The 23947-nt window shown below is 41.7% G+C and overlaps 1 protein-coding gene across 5 annotated transcripts; it reads left to right on the forward strand.

Moving 5' to 3' along the window:
* The first annotated feature begins 298 nt into the window (after positions 1–298).
* Positions 299–23162, forward strand: parga (poly (ADP-ribose) glycohydrolase a). 5 transcript variants are annotated; one of them, XM_076076978.1, is made up of 18 exons: positions 299–329; positions 1154–1243; positions 1406–2050; positions 2159–2291; positions 2907–3023; positions 3131–3211; positions 3808–3882; positions 7810–7902; positions 9050–9204; positions 11962–12041; positions 12144–12204; positions 12741–12816; positions 14149–14296; positions 18487–18565; positions 18670–18778; positions 19818–19923; positions 21132–21260; positions 21911–23162. In XM_076076978.1, the coding sequence occupies exons 2-18, from the start codon at positions 1191–1193 to the stop codon at positions 22090–22092; spliced, it is 2322 nt and encodes a 773-aa protein (XP_075933093.1). In that variant the 5' UTR covers positions 299–329; positions 1154–1190; the 3' UTR covers positions 22093–23162. The 5 variants fall into 5 exon arrangements, with proteins under 5 accessions (XP_075933093.1, XP_075933089.1, XP_075933090.1 ...); XM_076076974.1 differs by having other exon boundaries at positions 314–448; XM_076076975.1 differs by having other exon boundaries at positions 324–448; positions 1157–1243.
* Positions 23163–23947: the final 785 nt, after the last annotated feature.

The following is a 23947-nucleotide window of genomic DNA, read 5'->3' on the forward strand; positions in this document are numbered from 1 at the left end:
CAAATGCTCCAAACAAAATACACAGTTAATCACGTCACAATTAAACCTCAGTCTTAAGTATGTGTTTGTTGGGTAGCTCTCATTTAGAATCTCGAAGTTCACCTATTTTATCTTTGGAAGAAGTAGAAATGTAATGTATCTTTACTTTACTCTTCTATCTAGTATATCAACGCTTCCTTGACGGTTGCACGACAGTAAACTCCTTTTTGGCCAAGTTGCTAGGATACCAACTCATCGTCCCGCCTCTTTTTCTGGTGAACGTGTCTGATTGGTTGACTGAGTGTTTCGACCATTAACATACAGGAGCTGCCTGCAACAACTAAGAAAACGTAAACCTATGACGGCACGATAACATTTGGAGTGATATGTGGTTAGAGAAGTAGTTGTATATGAAAATGATAATGTAATGCAGCTAACTCACAAGTCTTACACCAAGAGGGACATGCTTGTAAGTTGTATCTTTTCGTTTTATTGGACACAGCACTGCTAGCTCAATGAGGTTGGATTACGTCAGCGCTATCTATAAGAATTGGGGCTAGCGAATAATAGCTAACGTTTAGATTTTTAGCCAATCAAAGCTACGTTAGCTCAAAATGACTTGATTTGTTTTGTCCTGCAAGATGTGTTCGCATCAAGGTAGCAAGCTACTAACCAAATCCCTCGGAAAGAAACATCGTACAACTATGGTGAATACCCCAAAATAAGTTTTACAGTGAAGATAACTCATGTCAAAACGATAAGGTTGGTTGGGGTTAGTTAGCTAGCTAATTGTAGCTTTGTTGAACCTGCTAGAAGGAGCTTTTCATCGTGATATGCTGGCCACCGAGCTCTTATTTTAATACAGTGACTGGTAGAAACTGTCACTTATGCTGAATCGAAAGCTAAAACCACCGCTCGCCCCGCAGTCTCGTGACCTGAGAAAGTGGCCGAAACAAAGTCCTAAAAACACCTCTGTGACGTTACTGTCTGTCCTAAGGTCTGAGTGTCTCTTCCGTCCAAGACCAGACAAAACAAAGCTTTGTATTTGGCTCTATGTAAAGTCCAGTGTTACATGAAAGCGGGCAGTATATAGCTGTATTACAACTTCATGTTTGAATACAATTATAAACATTGTCGCAGCTTCTTACTATGTTAATCTTTTGTCTTTCTTCAGCAGCTATTGTTGATTCATCTTGTCTGACCTGTTGAAGATGGATGAAGGGATGGATTCTCAAGAAATCAATCCTGCCACAATTAGTTCTAAGTAAGTTTATAATGAAGCAATCTGCACTTATAAGATACTTGTTAACAAAGTGCATGCTGGGAAAGGGGACGCTGCATCACTATGATCATAAGTGGACACACTGTAGATTCAGCCTGCTAACAAGTTCTTCTCTCACTTTGTTCTCTTCCTGTCCTGTTACAGTGTGACTGCTGAAGTCAAGCCAGAGGGCGCAGAGAATGATGATCCAAAAACAAACTTAACGGATGAAAAAGATGAACTCTTTTGTGGACCACAAAGGAAGGACACAACAAAAGACTGTGCACTACTGGAGAACATGCAAGATGATGCAGCATCTCAGACTTCAGTGGACTGTGGCTCTGCAAGTGGGCTGGATGAACCTGTTCTTGCAGGCAGCAAAAGTGACACAGCTCAAACACACTGTTCTAATGGGCAGAAATCTAAAAGGTCATCTTCTCCTGGTTATAACCCTGTTAAAACAACCTGTGCTGCTGCACCCTCTTCAAATCCCAAACTCACACTCTGTCTCAGTGATAGTCCCAGGAAGGGTGTCAGTACACCCACCAGTGATGTGGAGATGCTGAGTCCGGACAGTCCCGTTAGTAAAGCCATGTTCGTCAACAGCTCTGCAGGCAAGGATCACGATGGCGGCGCTTGTGCAGAGGACTCTGAGCTGTTTGACAAATGCTCTGATTCTGGATGTTCTGACAAAGAAGAAGTCCCTCTGGTTGCCATTAGAAGTGAAGATGCTGAGAAAGCTGAGTGCAGTGGCTCATCTGATATGAGCCAGGAAGCAATTAGAAGCCAGTCAGTTGCATTTTCCGAAAGGTACTTGTGAACAATTTTCCATGTCACACCTTTTTGTCCTAGCTCCACTATGCTCACAATGTCCTCATCACGTGGTATACTGTCCTGTTCTGTCTTTGTTCTTTACAGCGTTTCACTCGCATCACATAACATGGACAGAAGATGGCTGGGGACACCCATAGATGAGCTGAACAGAATGCCTCAGTGTGCCCCCCCTCTGTCTCACCTGAAAGCAATGCATAACCACACTGTCACAGTCAGGGTGAGTGTTCTTTGTGTGTGGTATGTTATGAAGAGTAAGGGCACTAATGTAACTGGGCATTGTGTGGTGGGTCAGCACTTGGTGTTTTAACAAGAGAGAACAAGATAAGGAAACGTGGTAGGGAGAGTGAAACCATCCTCCATGATCCCCTCAGGGCCTCTTGTCAGTAAAGCTCCTATCAGCCTGTGTCCTCCACTAGTCCCACAGGAACACTGTCAGTGCTGCTGTGTACACTTGCTCTCGCCATCAACTAACCACTGCCACCCATGCGAGATTCTCTCCATCACCCCCTAAAATCACACAAATACTTTAAGTCAGTCCGCAAAGGAACATATGACTTTTGGTAAAACAAGTATCAGGCTTGTATTCCCATTATCTATGTATTCAGTTATAAGATCTACAGTATATCTCTTAATTCATTTACTTTAGAAGTAATAAACTGAGCTAAAGTGACTGACTTCTTAATTTCACAACATCTACCATACCTTGTAATACGTTTCCAAAGTTTCTAAAAGCCAACTTTTTGATGAGCAAAGAGAAAGCAGTTATCTCAATTATCACTTCTCTCCGCACAGCAGTAACCTTTAAAGACATTTTGTTTTTTCTCTGTTACAGACAGATCTCCTCAGAGAGGGCGAGGTCCCTGTTTCATATCCCAGCAAGTTTAAAGATGTGTGGGAGGACGTGTCCGTGAAGATGCCTTGCTCTGACAAGAATCTTTTTCCTATGGAGGTATACTATACTATGGTGTACTAGTGCATCACAGCTTTGCATACTTTTTTTACCACAACATTGTTAGTTACTTTAGGAATATCGTAGTAAAGGCAATTTGTCATCAGGATGGAGGTGGTTTCCAAAGTCGGTGGGAGCTGATCCACACTTCCTTGCAGGGAGGGTTCAAAAGTTCTCTGGATGTGAGGGTAAGACAACTGTGCTGGACCAGACTCTGAATTAGGCTGAACATACTCTTTGTTCTCATTAAGACAGGTTAAACAGCCTTTAAATATCCCCACTGAAAAATCTAAAGTTAGGGAAACAGACTGTCTGTGCAGTCATAGTTTTGACAAAAAACATCGTTTTTTCCTATCCACAGTGAAATGTAAGACTCTAGTTTAAAAGTTATCCACCTTTCAATCATTTTTGAAAACATTGTTTTGGGTGGCAGCTTAGTGTGGATGTAAGTATCTTGTCCACAGTGTGGACAAGATGTCTATTCAAATTTAGCATTTCAATTTGGGCAATGTAATAGAATTGGTATGTTGGCTTATTTGGAGGCATGCTGGAGCCTCTCTACAGTATTATTCCAATTGAACTGTCACAGGAGTTTAAAATGTACAAAACATGTTCCATAAACAACCACATGGTGGCAGAGTTTGTCTTGTATTAAAAGAAGCCTTGTAATCTGAGATCCTAAATATTGTTGTGCTTTAAACTTGCTGTTAATCTGCTGCAGTACAGTTTCATATATTTAAGAATTGTCTTCTATGTATAAATAACGTCATGTTCTTCTACACAGGATGCTATATTGAGATACAACATAACCCATGCAAAGAAATGGGACTTCACTGCCCTGAACCTTCTTTGCACAGAGGTAAGCTGTCCAGAACATGACTGCTAACTGTTTATCGGCTGCTCTTGTACAAAAGGTAAAGCAGGAAGAATGCAGCTTCCCTGAAGCCCGCTGATCACACTGTATTGTCAAAGCGTGTTATGAATCTTTGCTGAACATGAAGCATTATGAATTTTAAATCCAATTATTTCGGAGTAAAACATAAAAAAAAACGATACATGCATTCTTACCCTAATTTCTTAATTTTCTATAAAACAGGCTTTTCTTTTTGTAATTTTAATTGACTTATAAATAAACACCTCATCAGTGAAATGCAGCCATTTGTGTGTTTAACAGCTCTGACAGTCCCTGTGAACTTATCTGGCAGTGTTTGTCTAACTCACCGTGATTAATTATGTCTTTTAAAATGAACCTTAATGAAGAATGATGCTAAAGCTCGTACTAAACTAGAGTTGTTGTCGCAAAGGGAGCCTGCTCTCCTCTGTTTGGCTGCGAGCCCATCAGTGTGCTCCGTCCGGAGTCTCACGGGAGCAAATATGCTTCAGTTAGGACAGATGAGCACAGAGCATAGCGGCGGCAGCTGCTGCTGGTGAACCAGGGGAATGTCTTACTTTTTTTCTGTCTACTTCCTATTTTTTTTAACACTTCTTTTCCTCTTCATGGACTGTAATCACATACCTGTTGTTAGAGAAACTTTCTCCCATGTGGGATTCTTATGACATTACTTATTAAAACTGTAATGACATTTAGTATATCCAAATAAAGCGTCGGTCCTTCTGCAGGAATTCCTTCACACCTTGTAGATACAATGTTTGTCGTACTGTTTGCCTGCTGGACTCAAATAGAGTCTATACGCACGGCATATTACCACCCAAATTGCTCAAAAAGAAGAAGACGGGGTCTTTGAATAGATAGTAAACAAATTTCAGCTCCAAGCCTAGTTTGGTTACCTACATGTATTAAAGCATGTCGTTTATTATCAAACTCTTTCAGGGTGGGCTCATTTCTTGGTTGGAGCCATTAGGAACAAGGCCATTATTCTAATGAAGCTCTTACAACATTTCATCCTGGTTACAGTCCAGTCAGACTGTTATCTGAACGTTGATTACTCAGCTAAATTCAGACCGTTCCAAAACTATGTTTTTCTTCTCCTCTCTAAAATCATTTCTCAGAGTAGAAGCTGAGAGCTCCGTAGATCAATAGCCACCTGAGCATTTTCTTTATAGCTTAATCCAATTTAATTAAAAGGTCCCATAAACTCCAGCAAGAAACTCGCCCTTCATGGAGTCTTTTGTGTCAGCGGCTCCGCTCTCTACCCTGAGCACAGTATTTCCCCGCATGTATTACTTGCAGAGGAATTTAGCAAGGAGGGATGGTATTGGCAGGAGAAGGACAAGTCAATTGACAAAAGTTATAGAGGAATATCAATGTACAGATACAAAATACCTACTGGTTGTATCTGCTTCCTGTCAGTAACATTTCTATTAGTTAATGGATGCGGAATGAGGGAGCATTTAGATCGTCCTGCCAACACGTGGAGCAGGAATGATTAACAGCTGCCATTCTACAGCAGACATACCATCTTTCTCACAGCGACTAATGTAGTGAAGAATCACATAGACTGAATTGGTTAGCCATTCTTTGGACAACCCAATTGAATAGTAATTGACAGAATACCTTTTACTGCTCCTCCGCTCACACCTTTTTAATAAAATGTTACTCCTTTCCCCCGTAGTTTGTGGTGAATTTGACTGTTTTACTCCTCGGCCAAGCTCACCAAATTAAATCTAGAGCAACATTTGTGCAGCACTGGGGTGATTGTCACGAGGTACATTGCCCCTGGGCCAATGATTGACACGCCGCTCAACGTGTAATAGCCATAGGGGAGGGGGGGAAAAAAAGAGTTATCCAAATTAGGGCTTGTCTGTAAATTGTCTTGGTGTTTCCCCCCCCCTGCCAAATGAAACTGTCACTGTGTCACTTTCTGATGAGTGTCTTCAGGCTGAGCAGGAAAACAGTCCAGAAGTACGTACAGCTGATGTTACAACAGTACCTGAACATTCAGCCACAAGACAACAACACGCTCTACCCCTCTCACTTTTGTGCTTCGTCACTTGTTTTTTTTTTTTTATAACACATTCTTAGACCTCTAAATACAAATGTGAGATTGAGACTTGCGTAGGTTGAGCTGCCAGGAAATGAAAATAACTTGTATGAAGACCAGAACGGATGAAAGATCAGAGTGTAATCGATGATTAGCCCATGCAGCAGTAAATCTGGACCGTCATATGTATTGACGTGAAGATATAGTGTGTGTGTGTGTGTGTGTGTGTGCTGCCTAACCTGTGTGTTAGCGCGGTGGCCGGCAGCTGTAGCCGTGGAAAGGCTGGGGGATCATCTTTCTACCCTCATCCTGTCACATCACCAGCTACCATCTATTAGTCCCACACGAGCACTTTATGATGTCTGCCCCTCATTACTTCTGACAGCATTTAGTCAGACCCGCTCTGCAGCCATATAAATGCCCCCCCCCCCCCCCCCCCCGGCCAAATCACGCTCCGAAGACTTCCTGCTGAAATTGAAGCCACCCTGCCACTCTCTCCACAACTGGTCATTTACATTTGCTCCAGAAGTCCATTTAATCAGCGCAAGCCTCCCTGCTTACTTTGATAGAATAAGGCAAGTGATTGATGAGCAAGCCAATACTCTCATAAGTGATTGCGTTGTAAATCTGGGTCTATGATGGAATAACTGGGTGTTTATTTTAGAGGGAATTGCAGATGGATGCTGAGGTAAGCTATAGGCTGAAGTATGCCTCGGCCGTGGCAGGCTCGCTCCCAGATTGATGGTAGTTTCTTCTGAAACTGGTTTCTGTGTAGCGAGCAGCTCTGCAGCATTTCTTTTTCCTCATTCGCCGCTGAAGTGTTGGGATTATTTATATCTGAGGAGTGGAAGTTCACCCTAAAACAATAATAAACCTCCATTACCTCCACTGACACTTAGTATTGTCTCAAGACAATACTAAATTGATTCTGTAACTAACCAGGTAAAATCAATACGTTTTCTCTCACTTTTGTGTCTTGTTGAAGTTTGCATTATTATTATTATTATTATATTACTATTATTATCATTTGATGATGCATTCAAGCAACTCCATTTGCAACATATTTGACGGCAACAATTTGTACTCACTGTTCAGGACGTGGTTTGTGTCAGAGACGATATTGTTGGCCGGCCGTATTGTGTTATTTTGTTAGGCTGATTCATAGACTTTCTCAGGGGGATTGACCAATAGTCTAGCAGACTTTCATTTGGTTGAGCAGTTTTGACTTTAAAGTGGCGGACAGACATTTGCACCATATATTTCAGGGTTTGTAAGATCATGTAAAACCCAGAACAAATGAATAAACCCAGAACAATTTTGGAAAATCATGTAAATTTGCTTCACAAATGCCTGTATAATAAAGTATGCGTGGCTCAGTTATGATCGACTGAGAATAATCTATATTGGTTAAACAATACTTAAATGTTCGGGCAGATCAGTTCTACCTCTCTGTGTGGCCAGACTGCGGCCTTTTTACTCTTATTTTTTCACGTATACGTTGACGTTTCAGAGAATGTATGGTCGTGACAATTTGCCCCGGCGGCATGGAAAAGTCCTGGAAATGTTTTGGTAAACTTATGTTTGAACCCTGTGTTTGTCTCACTATGGTTATCTGTATGTTTACTTTAAAATCAAAGGATATAGTTGCCAATATAAGAGATACAAACTGTTTACATTTTAATAAAGAAAGTAACAAAACAAAACAAACAAGACATTAACATTTTAGTTGGAAAAAAAAAATCAGTGGTGTTACTTCAGATCTAATCAGTCACTCTGACTGTAGGCAGAGAAATCCCATCTAACAGAACTTCTGCTGTGTGTTTGTTTTTCTCTCCTCTCTCCAGTATCTTGTTCATCCAGAGTTACAACTCCTGTTTGATGATATACTACCAGCTATGGTTGACCTAGCACTCAATGCTCCTGCCCTCTGCACAATGGTAAGTGCAGTGTACTATTTTTGAATATGTACACAGTTTATGTTTGGTGGGGGGGGGGGTGAGGTTATTGAATGGTGAGCTATTGCACTACAGTTAAACAGAGGTCAGCCGCGTAGAGGGATATAGGAGGAAGGATGTAAGTGCGTGCAGTCAGCGAAGAGGAGAGGCTAATGGTTCGATGGTGGATGTTCTACAAGATCAGCTCATGAGTTACAACCGCCAGATAATGAATCCCCCCCCCCGTTTTGGTCCATATCGAGAACTGCTTCATTAGAAAAGAGGGCTGCGAGAGGAGAGGTCCGTCTCATTTCCACTCATCCATCTGATGTGTCATGCTTGTGCACTTGAGGAAATTCCTCTTATGAAATTAAAAATATCAGCCCATTCCTTTGGACACGTTAGTTGTTCCTCCTCCAAGCGATATATGTTGAGAAACGGGGCCCTCTCTTTGACTCACAGCAAATTCAGCTGATCCATGTCACAGATCTTTTAAATGTCATCCCCATTTGTCTTCATTTTCGTTCTCCGTCATCAATTATAGCGATGCAAAAATTCCAAGATTGGTATATCTGTAATACAGTTATCTATTTCTGAGTCTTCAGTTTAATCAAATCATCTTAAATCAGCTCCCACTCTGGGCACGACTGGAAAATCCCTCTGATTGCTACTGGAGACAGAAACAAGGGGCAGAACGTTGAAGATGCTCAGCGGTTGGCCGATGAAGCTGTCTGACTCTCCGCTTTAGTTTGCAGTATTAAGCGTCAAGACAAACATTTATATGTGTGTGTGTGTGTGTGTTATTAGAGCTGCTATTGATCTGCTAACTGGGCAGCCTTGGGAGGCTCTTTAGCCCTAATCAGTGAAGATAGATGGGCCCCGTGTGTCTGACTGAACGAACCCGGGGGAGAGCAAGAAAACCAGGACCTTAATTACTACCACCCATTTACCTAATGGAACTCTCCTTGTCTCCTCTGCTTGCTATATTGCTAAACTAATTACCTACCCCCGTTAGCCATCAAACCTACACTACTGCACACACATGACCTTGTGTGCCTCTTTGTCCCTATGTTTCCCATTCTGATCTCCAGTCCCTCAGGTTCGGTCTCTTTGTCACTTTTTTTTTTTTCCTCTCTTTTTCTCTTTCTAGGCAATTCCCCTACTGAAGTCAAGGGTGAACCACTCCCTTACTCTCTCTCAGGTGCAAATAGGCTGTCTTCTGGCCAACGCCTTCTTCTGCACATTCCCCCGACGCAACTCCCGCAAGTCGGAGTACTGCAATTATCCTGACATCAACTTCTACAGGTAGAGGCCCGCCATCATTTCAAGAACGTTATAGACACAAAACAATGATCAGTAGCTCACCAGGGTAATGGAGTGAGCTGCAGTCGTTAGTGTTTTATTCACAAAAGGAAATTTGCCCCGTGAGCTTTTCGCCCTTTGTAAGCCATTACTTTAAGCAGGAGACTTAGTAGATCTTAGACTCAGATATGAATCCTCAGGATGCCTCATTGGTCTGTATGCTTCAAGAGGAAGCTTACGATGCTGTCGGACAGGAGCAGGATTGGAGTCATTGACATCATCACACTTTTTTCTGGTCCTAAATGATTGTTGAACATCCCGTGTTGCCCAGGTTTTATTGGCATAATAGACTTCAGCCGCAGTACGTGTGCATCAAATACATTCAAAGATAAGTATTACTGTAGTTTGATTATATCTATTACAAACTGGTAGAATTCAGATTGAGCTCTGTTTTTAGTGATCCTGCCATTCAGAGGAAACTGATTTCCATAAGGGGGCACTACTGCCTTGAAAACCTTAATAGATGAGTTCTATTACTCAGCTTTGACTCATTTAGTGTCCAGTACGTTTAAACGCAGTAATCTGGGCCGGTGGATCTAGCTGTTAAACAAAGTCACAGCATGTGGTATCTCATTTGTTCTTTTGTCGAAGAGCATATTTCTGTTTTTGTATAGTTGTAAGATTAGTGCCTGCTGTACAGTGACCGCCCCTGTCACCTCATAGCCTTGAGGACGGGACTGTGGGCAGAGAGTCTCTTTGAGCTCCATGTTTCTGTTATGCCTTTATGAGTGGGAGGGAGATTCAGAGCCAGAGTGTTACATTTGGGTTTGCTGTGTCTACCCACTCAGAACCAGTGGTCTGTTAAGAAAGCCTGGGATGGCTAATTGAAACAAACTGTTTGAATATACTTCTTTTTTTAAAGGCACAGCACACCTATCTATCTGTCACTGGCTTCTCACAATCTGGAGCAGTCACGTTATTTGGAACGGAAGGAGGTGATGCATGAAGGCAGTCAAGTCTATATTCTTGTGTCTGAAGTACACAAGCTCTATTCCAGTATTTATGGACTGTGAGCACCTCAGCACACACTGACTTGACATTGTCCAGATATCACCTCAACTCAATTTCCCTGCGTTTCTTTGAGGCACCGTCTCCTCGTTAGTGATGTGTGATCACTTCCGGTGTTGTTGCCCGACAAGCTGGAGATGTCGTTGTGGCGATACCTTATTATGATAGTGCAGATTATAAAGGGTAGCTTTAATACTATATCATTTTTATATTCCCTGCAATCTGCATGGGCTCTAACTGCTATCCAGAGTCTAATTAGCCATCTGCTCTCCCTCGGGGGTCGAGCAGTATTATTTTATGAATCCCAGGAATGGTCATATTGATCATGTGTGATTTGTCCCCACCTCCCCCTTCAACTCCCCTATTTTATCTGAATCTTAATCGTACTCGCACAATCAGTCATCTGTATGGGTGCGTGTGCTTCCACATCAAATGTTAGTGGCACGCTAAGTGAAGGGAGCTCTGTAATAATGTAAGCATTGATTCCAGCTGCAGGGCTGGCTGTTCAGACCCATGCCAGCGCTCGGTTTGCCTGCCTGCCTTCACTATTAGCATTTCTGCCGGCAGTGAAATACAGGAAAGAGCAAGAGCAAGAGGGGGAAAAAAAATTCTTGGTGTTTCTGAGAAGATGAGACAAGACAACCAGTGCCATCTAAAATGGGCCCTGGATCGTTACTGGCCCTCCCTTTCCCCCTGTAATTGAGGGAGTGTCCGTCACTTTGCTTATCGGCTACAGTAGCGCTCTGTCTCTCTGCAAGCAATCTGCTGATTGCTGTTTTGGCAGAACTGTCAAGGTTTGTCCTCAGTTAAGTGATGGATAGATTCGAGGAAGAGGAAAGAAGGCAGACTTATCTCTTTAGCTTCTTTCCCTCCGTATGAGCAGATGACGTAGGAAGCCTGTTTAGCAGTTTAGTCAAGAACGAAAGCTCATTATTAAGAAATATATCTTCTGTTTTTGTTCCTGAACCAAGTGACCACAAGTTGGCCTACCTCATTTGCAGGGAAACAGCCTTATTGGTATTGTTAAAACTGTCAGAAATCCTCTGTCTCCTGGTGCACATTATGTAGGAGGTAAGGTTACAGTGGATAGGAACCAAGTCATTAATATGACTTTTGATTGCCGAATATATTTGTTTTGTTTCTCTCACTGAAGACCTTTTAGTGCATTGCATTTTCATTTAATTTGCCCCCTCTGTTTTTGTTTCTTTACTGGTCTGGGCAGAACGTGGCAGGAGGGAAAATTAATGCTTAACAGTGATTAATCATCAGCGTAGTTCGCTTTTTAATGGAGGGAGAGTACCAGTATGGGATGATTTTAAAATGTCCACCCAATGCTCTCTCTCTTTTCCCTCGCTCTCTCCCTCCTTGTCCCTTTCCTCAGTCCACCCTAGTTTTAATGGTAACTCTAAAGAAGTGAAACACGGCCTCGGGCATTCCCATTGTATGAAGGACAGAGGTAGATGGGAGAGACATTAAGCCAGTTTAAATGCTTGACCTCACTCCTGACATGTTGTGGCATGGTTGTGCACTGAGCTATAGATAATGCATCTGAGTGAAACATCCATGTCTCTCATCTGCTGAAACACATTACGTTTTAATTTAATATCAACACAAATATATATTTTAAGTAGCACATACTCTATTCAACAAAGTCTCTTCTGAACTAAAATTCTCATTTGCTTTCTTTTTCAGGTTATTTGAAGGTTCTTCACCAAAAAAAATTGAGAAATTGAAAACTCTGCTGTGTTACTTCAGGAGAGTTACACAGACCAGTAAGCATTAATGATACCCCACATCATCTCTGTAATGCTCTCCCATGTTTTTCAGTTGAAGAACATTTGTTTATTTTTTTTGTTTCTATTTTCCTTTTTTAGAGCCCACGGGTCTTGTTACATTCACAAGACAAACACTGAACACTCCTCCTAACTGGGAAAGGTATTACTTTCAACTCTACTTCATTATTCATTAAATGACTTAATGACACACAACAATCCATATTAAAGGACATTTGTTTTTCAAATGTGTCCAATATTTATTGATGCTATGTTTTGGGTCAGTAAGTATTCTTTTTATGGCCAGTGACTCTTTACATTTGGTTGAATTGTATCAAAAGATGTGAATGTCCCCGCCACTTGAATGAACATATCTGAATGTGTCGATGTGGTCTGAGTGGCGTAAGGACCGCGCTAACAACATCAACACATCACGGTTCCTTTGCTGCTCATGTGCACAGCTGATCGTTATCACTCCGTCCTAAGAAAGTTCCTACAAAGTAATGACTTGAACAGTTTCAGGTGATATGTGTTATTGTGTTTATTGCATTAGATCAGTTTACTTTTAGTACATGCACACTTTCCTGGAGCAAGTTGCGGCTTCACCTCCTTAGCATTTAATTAGTTTATTGTTTTAATACAGTGAATTAATCATTGGTCAAAGAATAACTGAACGTTTTGCTGTCTTTTTTTGTCAAGTTCCGAGACTCTGCTGAAGCGGCTTCACATCACTTGTGAAGGGACGATTGAGGATGATGGATACGGGATGCTGCAGGTAGGAATTTGTTTGCATGTTTTGCACCAAACGTCAAGTATAACTAATTATTCAGCCTGGCGTATTTAAGGTATATTTTCATGCCAGTGCCCCCCAATCTTTGTAAAAAGATTCCCCTTTTAAATGATTTCCTATAAACTATGAACTCAACGTGGAAATTGTTTGGGCAGATTTGAAATAGCGTACCTGTTTTGCATTGGTAGTGGTCAAACCCAATAAACATGTCTCTGACCATCACTTCATTGTGAAGCTTTCAAAAGTCAAAGAGACTCACTTGTCTGAATAGTTGTCCACAACCTGCCGACAATCTAAATCTGGTATATGATTTTTGTGTATCTGGGTAAATTGTTGGCTTTATTTCTGCATTGATTCACCCCATCTCCTCACTCCCCCTCAGTTTTCAAGGACGGCTGGTGTTTTTTTTTTTTTTACTCTAGCTGACAGCTGATTTTTACACTTGAGTAGTTCAGAGGAGGCAAGGGTGGAGGAGTAGACCCTGGGGTAGGGGGGGGGGGGGGGGTGAGGGAAAAGGAGGCACATGGAGGAAAAGATGACGAGGGTGAGCCATCTCACTGGGGCGACCCAGTGGGCCAGGAGTCCTCACGGCGGATTGATGGCTACCTCAGCGGGCTGGGCGCTGGCTGTGTGTTGAGTTTTCATAGAGCAGAGTGGGCTGTCATTCTGTCAGGAGGTGAAATTGAAGGGTGAGGTCGGGGGGGGGGGGGGGGGGGGGTTCACCTCCTTCAGAGGTGAACCTGTGAAGGAGGTGAGAAGTTGAGCGACTGGTTAGACGACATACACACATGCAGACACACTCACGTTCACACAGGTTGACGCAGCTGTGGGCCAGTGAGCAGAACCCTCACCCCTGACAGCCTGTTTGAATAGCAGCATTTTGATTGAATACACTTTCCTCGTATCCATGCCACAAAAACAAGGAGTGGGCATAAAGCTCCAGGATCACACCAAGATATTTGGCTAAAATATCCATTGAGTTCGAGGCTCCAAAAACCAGATAATGATTTGATCTGCTATGATTTCCTGATTTGATTATTCACTAGCAGGAAGCAGTGCAGTGATCCTTGGACATGTATCTGTGTTAAATGACCACAATGGATGACAGATAATAAGTAGACACTAATAGAGTAATATGTTCACGTGATGGGAGTGACGGTAGCTAAACCTCACAGTTCTTCTCAACTGCATAGAATGGGCAAGAAAATATATTAATGTTGCTGAATCAAGGTTTGTGTTGTTGTGAATATACCTGAGGTATTTAGGGCCATTTTGGTTAACTCTTCACTTTATTCTCTTGTAATATTCTTTCATTAGGTGGACTTTGCAAACAGGTTAGTTGGTGGTGGAGTAACAGGACATGGTCTGGTCCAGGAAGAGATCAGGTTCCTCATCAACCCTGAACTCATTGTCTCGCGCCTCTTTACTGAAGCTTTGGAATACAATGAATGCCTCATCGTCACAGGTACGTAGTCACACACGTGCATAATACATATTTTCATATTCTACTTTGCATGGCATTAATTACTGGGCGTCTTGAAAAATCGTTTCACTTTTACTAAACCAAATGAAATCAATACCGGCGTACACCAGGGAACAATTTTATCGACTAATTACATTTAAAAACAAGAAAGAGCACACTGCGCTTTTCACTTTGTTTTATTCAGAGCTCCATGTTTCATGGGTGCTTCTTTTACTGAACTCAATCTGGTCCTTCCTTTCCTTCCTTTGCGGTTTCCCTGACTTCGCTTCATGTGTTGTTGACAAATGGGATAAAGCAGAAATGTATTGTCAACAAAGGAGAAGTCATATTTCAGAATAGAAATATGTAGAGTACAACAAATATACAAACACATATCAGAGTAGTATATAATAAATTCATATGAAATAAGTAACCACAGAACAATATTGAGGTAAGTCAAGAATTCAAAAACAATTCAAGTAATGGCATATGAAATACAATACCTTATATAAGTTCTTGGTCTTTGAGGTTTGGTTGGCTCAGAGGATTCCTAATAAGCAGACAGACAGCAGCTTCTGTGTGGCCTGAGTCTGCAGGACTGGAGGTTGCTCTCCAATTATCATGGCGTCACAATGCTCAGCCTCATCAGGAAAGCTGCAGTGATGGGACCCTTGAGTAGTTGTAATGAATTGTATTCTCGGCAATAAGTCAAGCAGCTTTCTAAGTGAATTGGCTTCGCTCATTTTTTGATGTCATGGGCAGAATCTCTGCCAAGTGGCGAGTGTGTTTTGGTGACCTCAAGAGTGCCTCTCTGCTTTTTACAAATGATGAAGTTTGTGTGGTTTTATCGGCCTGTGACCTCTAGCACCCACTTGTGCTGGTTGCATCTGTGTATGAAATGAGTCAGCACCACACATATATCTCACATGTCTTTCTAGTATTACACATAAAATTGGCTAAACTTGTGTTTTTTTTCATCTCCGAGTTATTTTCACTCGTTCATTGAGCCCCGTGTGTTTATTGGGCTCCATTCATCTCTTCCCCCATCTTTCTATCCAGTAACGGTGTAAATCCATTGCATTGATTCACTTGTGACTGCCCAGTTATCCTTCATTCCTCTACAGCAGAATTGCTCTATTTTTCAACCTCCAACTCACTCTGCTTGGGTCAACCTCTCTAAGTGTTCTGCCCTCTCACTCGCCTCCCTCCTCCTCCTCTGGCCCTCCTCCCTCTGGTCAAAGTAAGGGCTAACGCAGATTAAAATCATGGAAGCACGTATTTAATACAATACCCCATGTGCAGGTACTGCCAAAAAAATGAATTAACATGAATGTTGGGGTGGACACAATGTGATCGCTAATGTGTGATTTCATTCAATCAAATACACACATGTTGATACCTTCATTATCTTTGTTTGTAGTGTCATTGCAGAGTATGGAGAAGTTTTATCTCATTGCCCCCTCACCCCGTTTCAAAATATCCTCCGTTGAGTCAGTTGATTGATACTTGCATCATATTTATTTTATTGCTACTTTATCTAGCTTGACCGAGCAAATATTTAACATACACTCTTCCTGCTTTGGTGCCTGTATCTCACAGGGGCATTAAAATGAGCCTTCAGATTTGCTTTTGATGACACAAGAGGCATCATTATCCGGTTTGATAAATCCATCTGTTTGACATGAGTGCATGTATTATAACTTGGCTGCGCCTGCAGAAACTCAAATATAGATGGTTCTCCCAAATGTCTGCGCTTCATTGATTCTGTTGATTCTTTGAACTTGTGCCTAGCAAGAGAGACACATGGGCTCGGGTTGAGTACCGAACTCAGGACTTTTAAGGGTGCAGGCCGAATTACTTCTGATTTATGTTGAATCAATCAGTGCTCAATTTGGGTACTTGAGACCGCACCTTGGTGAGAGAGTAACTTGGGACTATAGAGAGAAATAAAGAGAGTGGGACTACGTCACCGCTGCAGCTTTTTCAAGTCACAGTGAGTCAGGGCAATGGCGAGCCAAAAGCGGTTCTAAGGGTGGGGGGTTACGCTTTCCAAAACTCGACGCAGACAACGCTCGCTGCCGTGTTTGTAATGCGAAATGCAAAGCTGGCCAGGGCAACACGTCTCACATGTGCTTCCTCCGAGAGACACATGACAGCGCTCTCAAGCCATGTCCTGTTGACAGACTGTGATAGGCTGGAGGTCGTAGGGATGGGTTTGGGAGAGGGAGGTACAGAGCAGTTTTATTTTGTGTGGTCTGTGTCAAATGTTCTGAATAAATAACACGTTGAAATTGGCTTTTTTTTTTTTTTTACAACTGAAATTACACTTTTGTTATTACAGAGAGAGTAAAGTACCGAAAAAAAGGAAAAGTTGGGTACCAGTATTGGTTATAATGTGAACGGTACCCAACCCGAACATGGACAAACAAAATAGGAAGAGACGAGGAGTTTGCGTGGTATATCTGCACCTTGCATATCTGCTACTGTGCATTGCTTGTTGCACATAGTCTGGTTGGAACAGCAGAGTAAAGAAAAGGAAGAGCCAACGTCGTGTTATCACCCCTGATCCACAGTGGTCATACCACAAAGCACACACACACACACAACCAGTGCTGTTCAGTCAGTGTTAAAATGGACTTCTGTCTTGTTCAGTACGTCTCTCTTGTCTGGCGCCATGTTGTCTTCTCTGGAACTCCCATCCCTTCTAAGTCACCTTCAGTGGTTAGTCATCGTCCTCCTCCCTGCCTCCCATCATTCTGCCTCCCGCCCTCTACCCCTTCTCCTCCTCTCCACTTAACTTTATTACATTTGGACAGAAAGGAATTTATTGCCCAACTAAGGTCATTGCTCCACTAATGGAATGGCCAGTTACGCCATAGATTCATTTAAACCTTGCAGAATATTCCTTGCACGCATTCAGTGTTTCCTCTTAAAGTCTCGTCTCTATTTCTAGACTCTCTTCTTCCGTCTTTGTTTTTCCTCTTCGGTCGAGTTAATCGTATGTCTTTGTCTTTAGAGGTGTCTTAACATTGGGTCTTTCAGTGCATTTGGAACTTGTACGTCACATCAGTTTTTGTCCATAGGCGTTTCCGTATCGGAAGTTAGAGGGACACGATGTAATCTTGTGATGGAAGCCTGTATGCCAGGAGGCTTTCATGGGCGGTTGCCAGGATAAATAGGATCAAGGTGAAGGACAGCTCTGTTGATGGAGGAAGCGATACGGGTAGCCGGTTGTTTGACGTTAAGAGTCACTAATGTTGTAGAAAAAAAACTTTGAATGGATGTTTAAAATAAATGTTTAATTTGTTCATTCAGCCTAAGCTTTATTTAGTCATTTGCCCAGTTGTTGTTGGGTTATGTCTTGGCTCCAGAACAGGCCATTATCTATGTCATACTTTTACATAGAAAGGCACAAATCAAAAATCATCATTCACACTTAGACTTCAAGTATTAGCAGATGGTACATGCTTAAAATGAAATGAAGTCAATTTTGAGAACGTAAAAGCAGCGTTTAATTACTGCTCTTCACGAGATACTTTCAAGAAAAGACATTTAGCATTGCTTTTAAAATACATTTGATCTTCTCTTCCAGTAGCATACGTGACTCTGCCAGTACATACAGGAAAACCTCAATGGCTATATGAATCAAGTGTAAAGCACCTGCTCTTCATTGAGGTGCAGTAAAACTTCCTCGTCCCTAACGCATAATGTTTGGAGCCTTTAATAGGCATCGCTTTCAGAATTGAACAGCTGTATTTGCATTAAAGAAATGATGAAATCTTTGGAGCTCTAACCGTGAGCACACACCAGTACGGTATATAAAGAAGCTAACTTCTTAATGACAGAGGTGTGTTACCCTGTCGGCTAATGAATGAGTCAGGGGTGTTTCATGTTTTGAAAGCATTTTGGGAATGTGGCCAAGGTTAACTTCTTCTGTTCCAACCATTTCTTCATATTATGGCTGAAAGCTTTTTATTTAAAAGCCCAAAGCGGATTACTTATTAAATCAATGGCCTTTATTTATGACAATCCAATACAAGCTGATACTGTGTACTCACATGGGGAGCGCAGAAAGCACTAAATGTGATTTAAGAAATAAGGCGCTGAAACGGATTTAGGCCCTCTGGGTGCTCTGACTGCTGAATACTGAGTAATGTCTTCTTTTTTTTTCTACTTTCTTTCTTGTTCCGTAGGTACTGAACGGTACAGTAAATATTCTGGCTATGCTGAGAGTTACAAATGGAAGGACAGCCACAAGGACGAGACTGCCAGGTATTTTTTTTCCTCACATAGTACTGTTTGGTCAGTCAGAAAAAGTTGATGTTTTAAATCATTGTCAATTCCATCTCTCTTCTTTTTTTCTTTTTTTTTTCCAGGGATGACTGGCAGAGACGATGTACAGAGATCGTGGCCATTGATGCTCTTAAATTCAGACACTTCCTTGAGCAGTTTCTCCCTGAGAAGATGATCAGAGAACTCAACAAGGTGAGAGAGAGAGATTATGAATCCCACTGCTGTTCCTGGCAAAGCCTGTTCTGCGTAGCATTTAAGGAGCTAGGACTGGCCAGGTGTCTATGTTCACCGAGGTACCGGTCAATGCCCAACCCTAACCAATCGTCTCCGCCTCAACCAGGTGTGCAGGGCGGGTCTTTCCAAAATGTTCTGTGGGATTCATAATAACGCGCGAGAGAGATATTCTTGTCTGTGTTTGCACATAGATTGACCTGTGTAAAAGTATAGTTGGTTTGCATACATTATTAAACAATCCTCAAACAAATGTGAGAAAAATACAAAGTCAACTCTTCCAAAAGATGTTGTCAGTAAGTGACGTATAGGATAATGCTGGACATTATGCTGTGAGTAAAAGCTCATAGGGGTGAACTTTGACATATCATTAGGGACCACCTGCAGAGATATTCAATTAAGGCTCGGTGATCTGTCACACCACTGAATTGATCTCAGCGCTACCGACAGCTGACACCCAGCCGCTGCTCTGCGGCCAGATACACAATGGGGAAAAACAGTTGGCTCACTTCTATTTTTTGTTTTATTTGGACGGTGTGTTTGGCTAACCGCTAAAAATATAACAGAACGACCAGTATAAGATTGTATAAAGTGTATTATATGACAAATTAGAGCTTGCTTTCATACAAAGATGCTTGTTTTTGAGTGTGAACGAAGTGTTTTTGACAATGCTTTGCAGCTCAGGGTTGTATTCTTTTAATTAAACAGTTAACGAATCTAGTTTTCTACTTTTTCTGTTGAGGAATTAGGCAAAACATTACGCACCTGTGGGCACTTTCAAAGGCTTTATTGCAATTCACCACTGTGACTTTTTGATGTTCAGCCCACATTAGACCAACCAAACTGAAACCAACACTGCTGTATACTGTACATCTCAATACAGCACCCACAGTTCTAATATATTGTACAAATAGAACGTAGAAAAATATTGAAAAAGTTTCTCTTGTGTCTATTTCCTCCCCACCCTCCCTTCCTCCCACTCCCTGTGCGTGTATCCCAGGCATACTGTGGATTCTTCAGACACAACGCAGACAGCAAGCCCCTCTCTGCAGTAGCCACAGGCAACTGGGGCTGTGGGGCTTTTGGTGGAGACACACGGCTCAAAGGTATCGTTAGCTGAATTACAAACATGTATCCAGATAGATTGTGTATAACAAATAAAGCTTTTTCATACACCAGAGCTGAAATGGTACCATTGATATAGGCCAGGAGATGCGTAATATTCCTTACGTTAAAATATGAACCGTGGATTCTCAAGCAGGAGGTAAATATAAGTAGCTCAGATGGACTCCTTGTCGCAGCCATTGAAGCTCCTGCTCTCGCCCAATCTCCTCTGGTCAATTAGTAGCTCTCCCAGGGTGTCACTCACCCGGCCCGTCCCCCCGTTTATAGATCAGCTGACACACATTTATGTTTTCCATTAAAAGGGCAATTGATTATAGGGAGGGGACACCATAAATCCAGGCTGATGCAGTTCTCTGCGGGCTTACACTACATCACTCTTCACAAGCAGAGCTGACTGTCCCCTCCAGTAAACCACACTGCACAGTTGTTTTTTTCTAGTCAATGTCTTTAAACATTTTAATTAACTGTTATGTTGATCGTACTTATCATTAATGGGGGCTGTGCTTTACTAAAACCCAAATCTTCCCATGAATGTCCTTCATTATTAATGTGATTGGAATAGCATAGGTATGTTTTTTGTACAGTTTCATTTAGAACTGAAGCTGTTCATTTCCTCTGCAGCACGCTATGAATAGATCCCCTGGATTTGACAAAGTCCCTGAGGATGATATTAGCTTTCGGGGACCCCCGCCCTTTAGCCCTGGAATTAGCATAGCAGGTATTTTTAGACGGCAATAACTGTATTTTACATCACAGTCCCGAAGCTGAACTGAGATGTGGTAGTTACATAATACCGAGCTGTTATGTTGTTGTTAAGATTATAGACCTTTTGCAAATTATGTTCGTTTTGTGTGTTTTAATCTGGAATCCATTATGTTAAATATTTAAAGGTGTTAAGACCCAATTTGCAAGGGCTAAAAGATTGAGTGCTGTTGATGAGGCTATGCTAGCAGTGGTGGATTATTTACTCTTCTGATACAAATTGCTCCTGTCACTCGCGTTCTTTTCTGCCAGAAGCCCTACCTTATCCAGCTTATTAACCAATTACTTCCTTTCCTCAGCTTCTTTTCAGCGGTCAATTACACATTTATGATTGCATTCTGAAACTGAAGGATACTAATGATGCTAATATGGTAAATTGGTGTTGCCTGGATTTCCCTTTTAGCTTCTCACCCTCTCACTTTCTCAGCCCTGATTCAGTTGATGGCTGCAGCAGAGGCCGGGAGAGACGTGGCGTACTTCACATTTGGAGATGCTCAGCTCATGAGGGACGTTCACAAAATACACACGTTCCTCACTGAGAGACAAGTCACCGTCGGTAAGACTCGCACACAAATGTTTTTAGTCTTTTTGTTTCGGGAGTTAGACTCTCTAGTCACTAAATTGCATAACAAACATGAATGGAAATGATACCAGCCGCTGTTAGGAGTGCGGGGCTCATGAGGCTCGTATAGCACACGGAGGTTGTTCCTTGCTGGCGTCATTACAGAGACAGTATGCATAAATAACAGAATGGAGTCCATCTCAATGTTAAGTTATTCCACCTCGTGGGCCATCTCTGTTCCTCAGCCCATCCATTCAGCCTCAGCCGCAGAGTGGATTACTGCCTGAGCTGACCCCAGCCTCTCCCCTCCCCCTCTTTTCATTTTTCTTCCGCTGACATTTATTGAAGCCTTTCAGAGAAATTCCCCTCTAGCCATCCATTTCCTAAAGTGGAGCTACAGAGAAAAAGCTGACAACTTGTGTGTACATGTGCTTGATTTATAAATGAGCCCGAACACGCTTTCATTTTTCTTTTTTCTTCTGGTTCAGTTTCTGTCTCTCTTGCTTGTACTGTGACGACCTGTTTATTCTCATACTCCACATTTTCTCATAAATCCTGTTTTTATCTCCCTTTTATTCCTTTCTTCTCTTGACCCCTGCACCATCCCCTCTCTCTATCTGCACCTCTCTTCTTTTCTCTTCCAGGGAGGCTGTACTACCTTCTGAACCAGTACTCCAGTTTGATGTGCAAGAATTGCCGCACGACGCGACCTGACGTCAGTCTCTACGGTTTCATCTATAAGAGAGTCTCTTCCCCTGCGCCCGCCGACGCCCCAGACTCTGCTAAGGATTCTGGGACGTCCTCTCTCACATCAGACTCTCATTAATACGGACAGAGCTGCAACTTAACCTCCCTCCCTCTGTCTCTAGTGTAAAAGAGACTCCAGGTTCCGAAAAAGTCTCAATGTGCTCTCAGCCTTGTGCTTACAATCACGTTTTCTCTCACACACTCTCCCTTTAAGTTTGTGATCCCAACACAAACTACCAAACACACAGTTTTGCCTTTCTCGTTGGTGGTATTATAGGAGCCTCGTAGTATGTCACCTACATGTGGTGAAATGTTTCAGAGACTTATAGCAATAGTAAATCCTGGTTGCTGTTAGGCCTTTCTTTAGTCTAAATGTGATGTGGAATTATTTAGTTTTTACACCAATTACAAATATTGCCAAATATTCATCATATGCATGGTTGTGGACACTTCATTGTTAATAATCCAGGACATGATGATCATCCCTAGTTATCTTGTCCTATATTGTGTTTGCTTCTGTTGTGGATGAGTTGTCTTCTCTATTTGCCATATCCAGGCTGTGGTGATGTTCCTGAATGCAGAGAGATGATGAGATGCCATACTGTAGTCTATGCATGGGTAACATTTATTTATCAAATATTCTACAAACATATGCTGCTCTTTTATATCCCCTAGGATGTAGATGTTCAACTCACATATTGTCCTTATTTTAATATGAGTCAAAACCAACTATAACATTTCACCAGTATGAGAATCATCTCGGATGAAACGGATGCGTTTAATTTATGCTGATTTTCATCTTCAGACCTTTGATTATATTCTGAGTAACATAATCATTTTCAATATATATTTGCTGTTAAGCACAGCAATATTACTGTACTTTATATACAAATTAATAAACGGGAAGCAGATAAAGAAATAGTTGCACGCAAAATATTATTTTTGTTAATGTTTTTACTCAACTTTTACTTTGGCGATGTTTTTTATTCTTTACTGTATTTTCTGATTGACAGTGTGGGTTCTATTTAATGATGGGTTCGTAAATAAAATGAAAGGCTGTAAATGTCTTGCATAGTAGTGTACTTTAGTTTTTTAGGTTGTACTCTTTATTATCTTTTCTTAATTAAAGTATGTCCTGTTAAAATGGTATTTCTCTGCTGAAATCATTATGATTTACTGCCTGATGATCAAAGGATCACTAATACAAGCAAAACCTTTGCAAAATAATATGGGGACCAGCTGTTTATTGGTTGCACAGCCTCGCTTCAGTTCACTCACACCTTTTGATGTAAACCAAAAAAATATGTCAAGAGGCCATTCTGCTGTATTTTCAGTATGTAGTTTATTTACATCAGAATATGATGGTAATGTAATTATTCATAGATAATCTAGAAATAATTATTTCAGACACATCAGAGGAAATTAATGTCTCATGTGCATGTTTGTGGTTGTGCCTCGGCGCCACAGATTTGTCACGTAATTTCACATAATCGTACATTATTTAATCATATGGAAATGTGATTGATTTTTGTGATAGCACGTGTACCAAGGGCTTTCAGACAAATTTAATTCGGCCTCCAAACATGCTTTATTAGATGAATTACGGCTCCTAACTACCCTCATGATGTGGACTTCCATAAATGGGGTGCAGGCTTGGCTAGGGTAAGTGGATTACACATTATCTGCTTCTCCCGCTCTTTGTACTGAGGCCGGCAATGAGCTGTGGTCTCAAAACAAAAGTCAATGTGGTTTGGCAGGCCTGACTGTTGATGGCTGCTGTGAGCCGGGGTCACCTGGACTTGAACTTTATTTGGGTTACTGGTGCCTCCTGGATTTATTGACCGAATGTGCCAGCCAAATCCAGCAAATGAATAGCCATAGTCAACAACAACGATGACATATTTAGACTTATTCATACATAAAAAACAATTTAT

Source organism: Anarhichas minor, unplaced genomic scaffold, assembly GCF_050575085.1.
Source record: "Anarhichas minor isolate MPS153535 unplaced genomic scaffold, ASM5057508v1 ptg000058l, whole genome shotgun sequence".
In the NCBI taxonomy this organism is placed as follows: Eukaryota; Metazoa; Chordata; class Actinopteri; order Perciformes; family Anarhichadidae; genus Anarhichas; species Anarhichas minor.

Bases quoted from the DNA above. Each gene is read 5' to 3' on its own strand.
- parga (XM_076076978.1), top strand. From the start codon at position 1,191: ATGGATGAAGGGATGGATTCTCAAGAAATCAATCCTGCCACAATTAGT. The intron at 3,883-7,809 runs GTAAGCTGTCCA...TCCTCTCTCCAG, and splicing joins TGAACCTTCTTTGCACAGAG to TATCTTGTTCATCCAGAGTT. The intron at 12,205-12,740 runs GTATTACTTTCA...TTTTTTGTCAAG, and splicing joins ACTCCTCCTAACTGGGAAAG to TTCCGAGACTCTGCTGAAGC.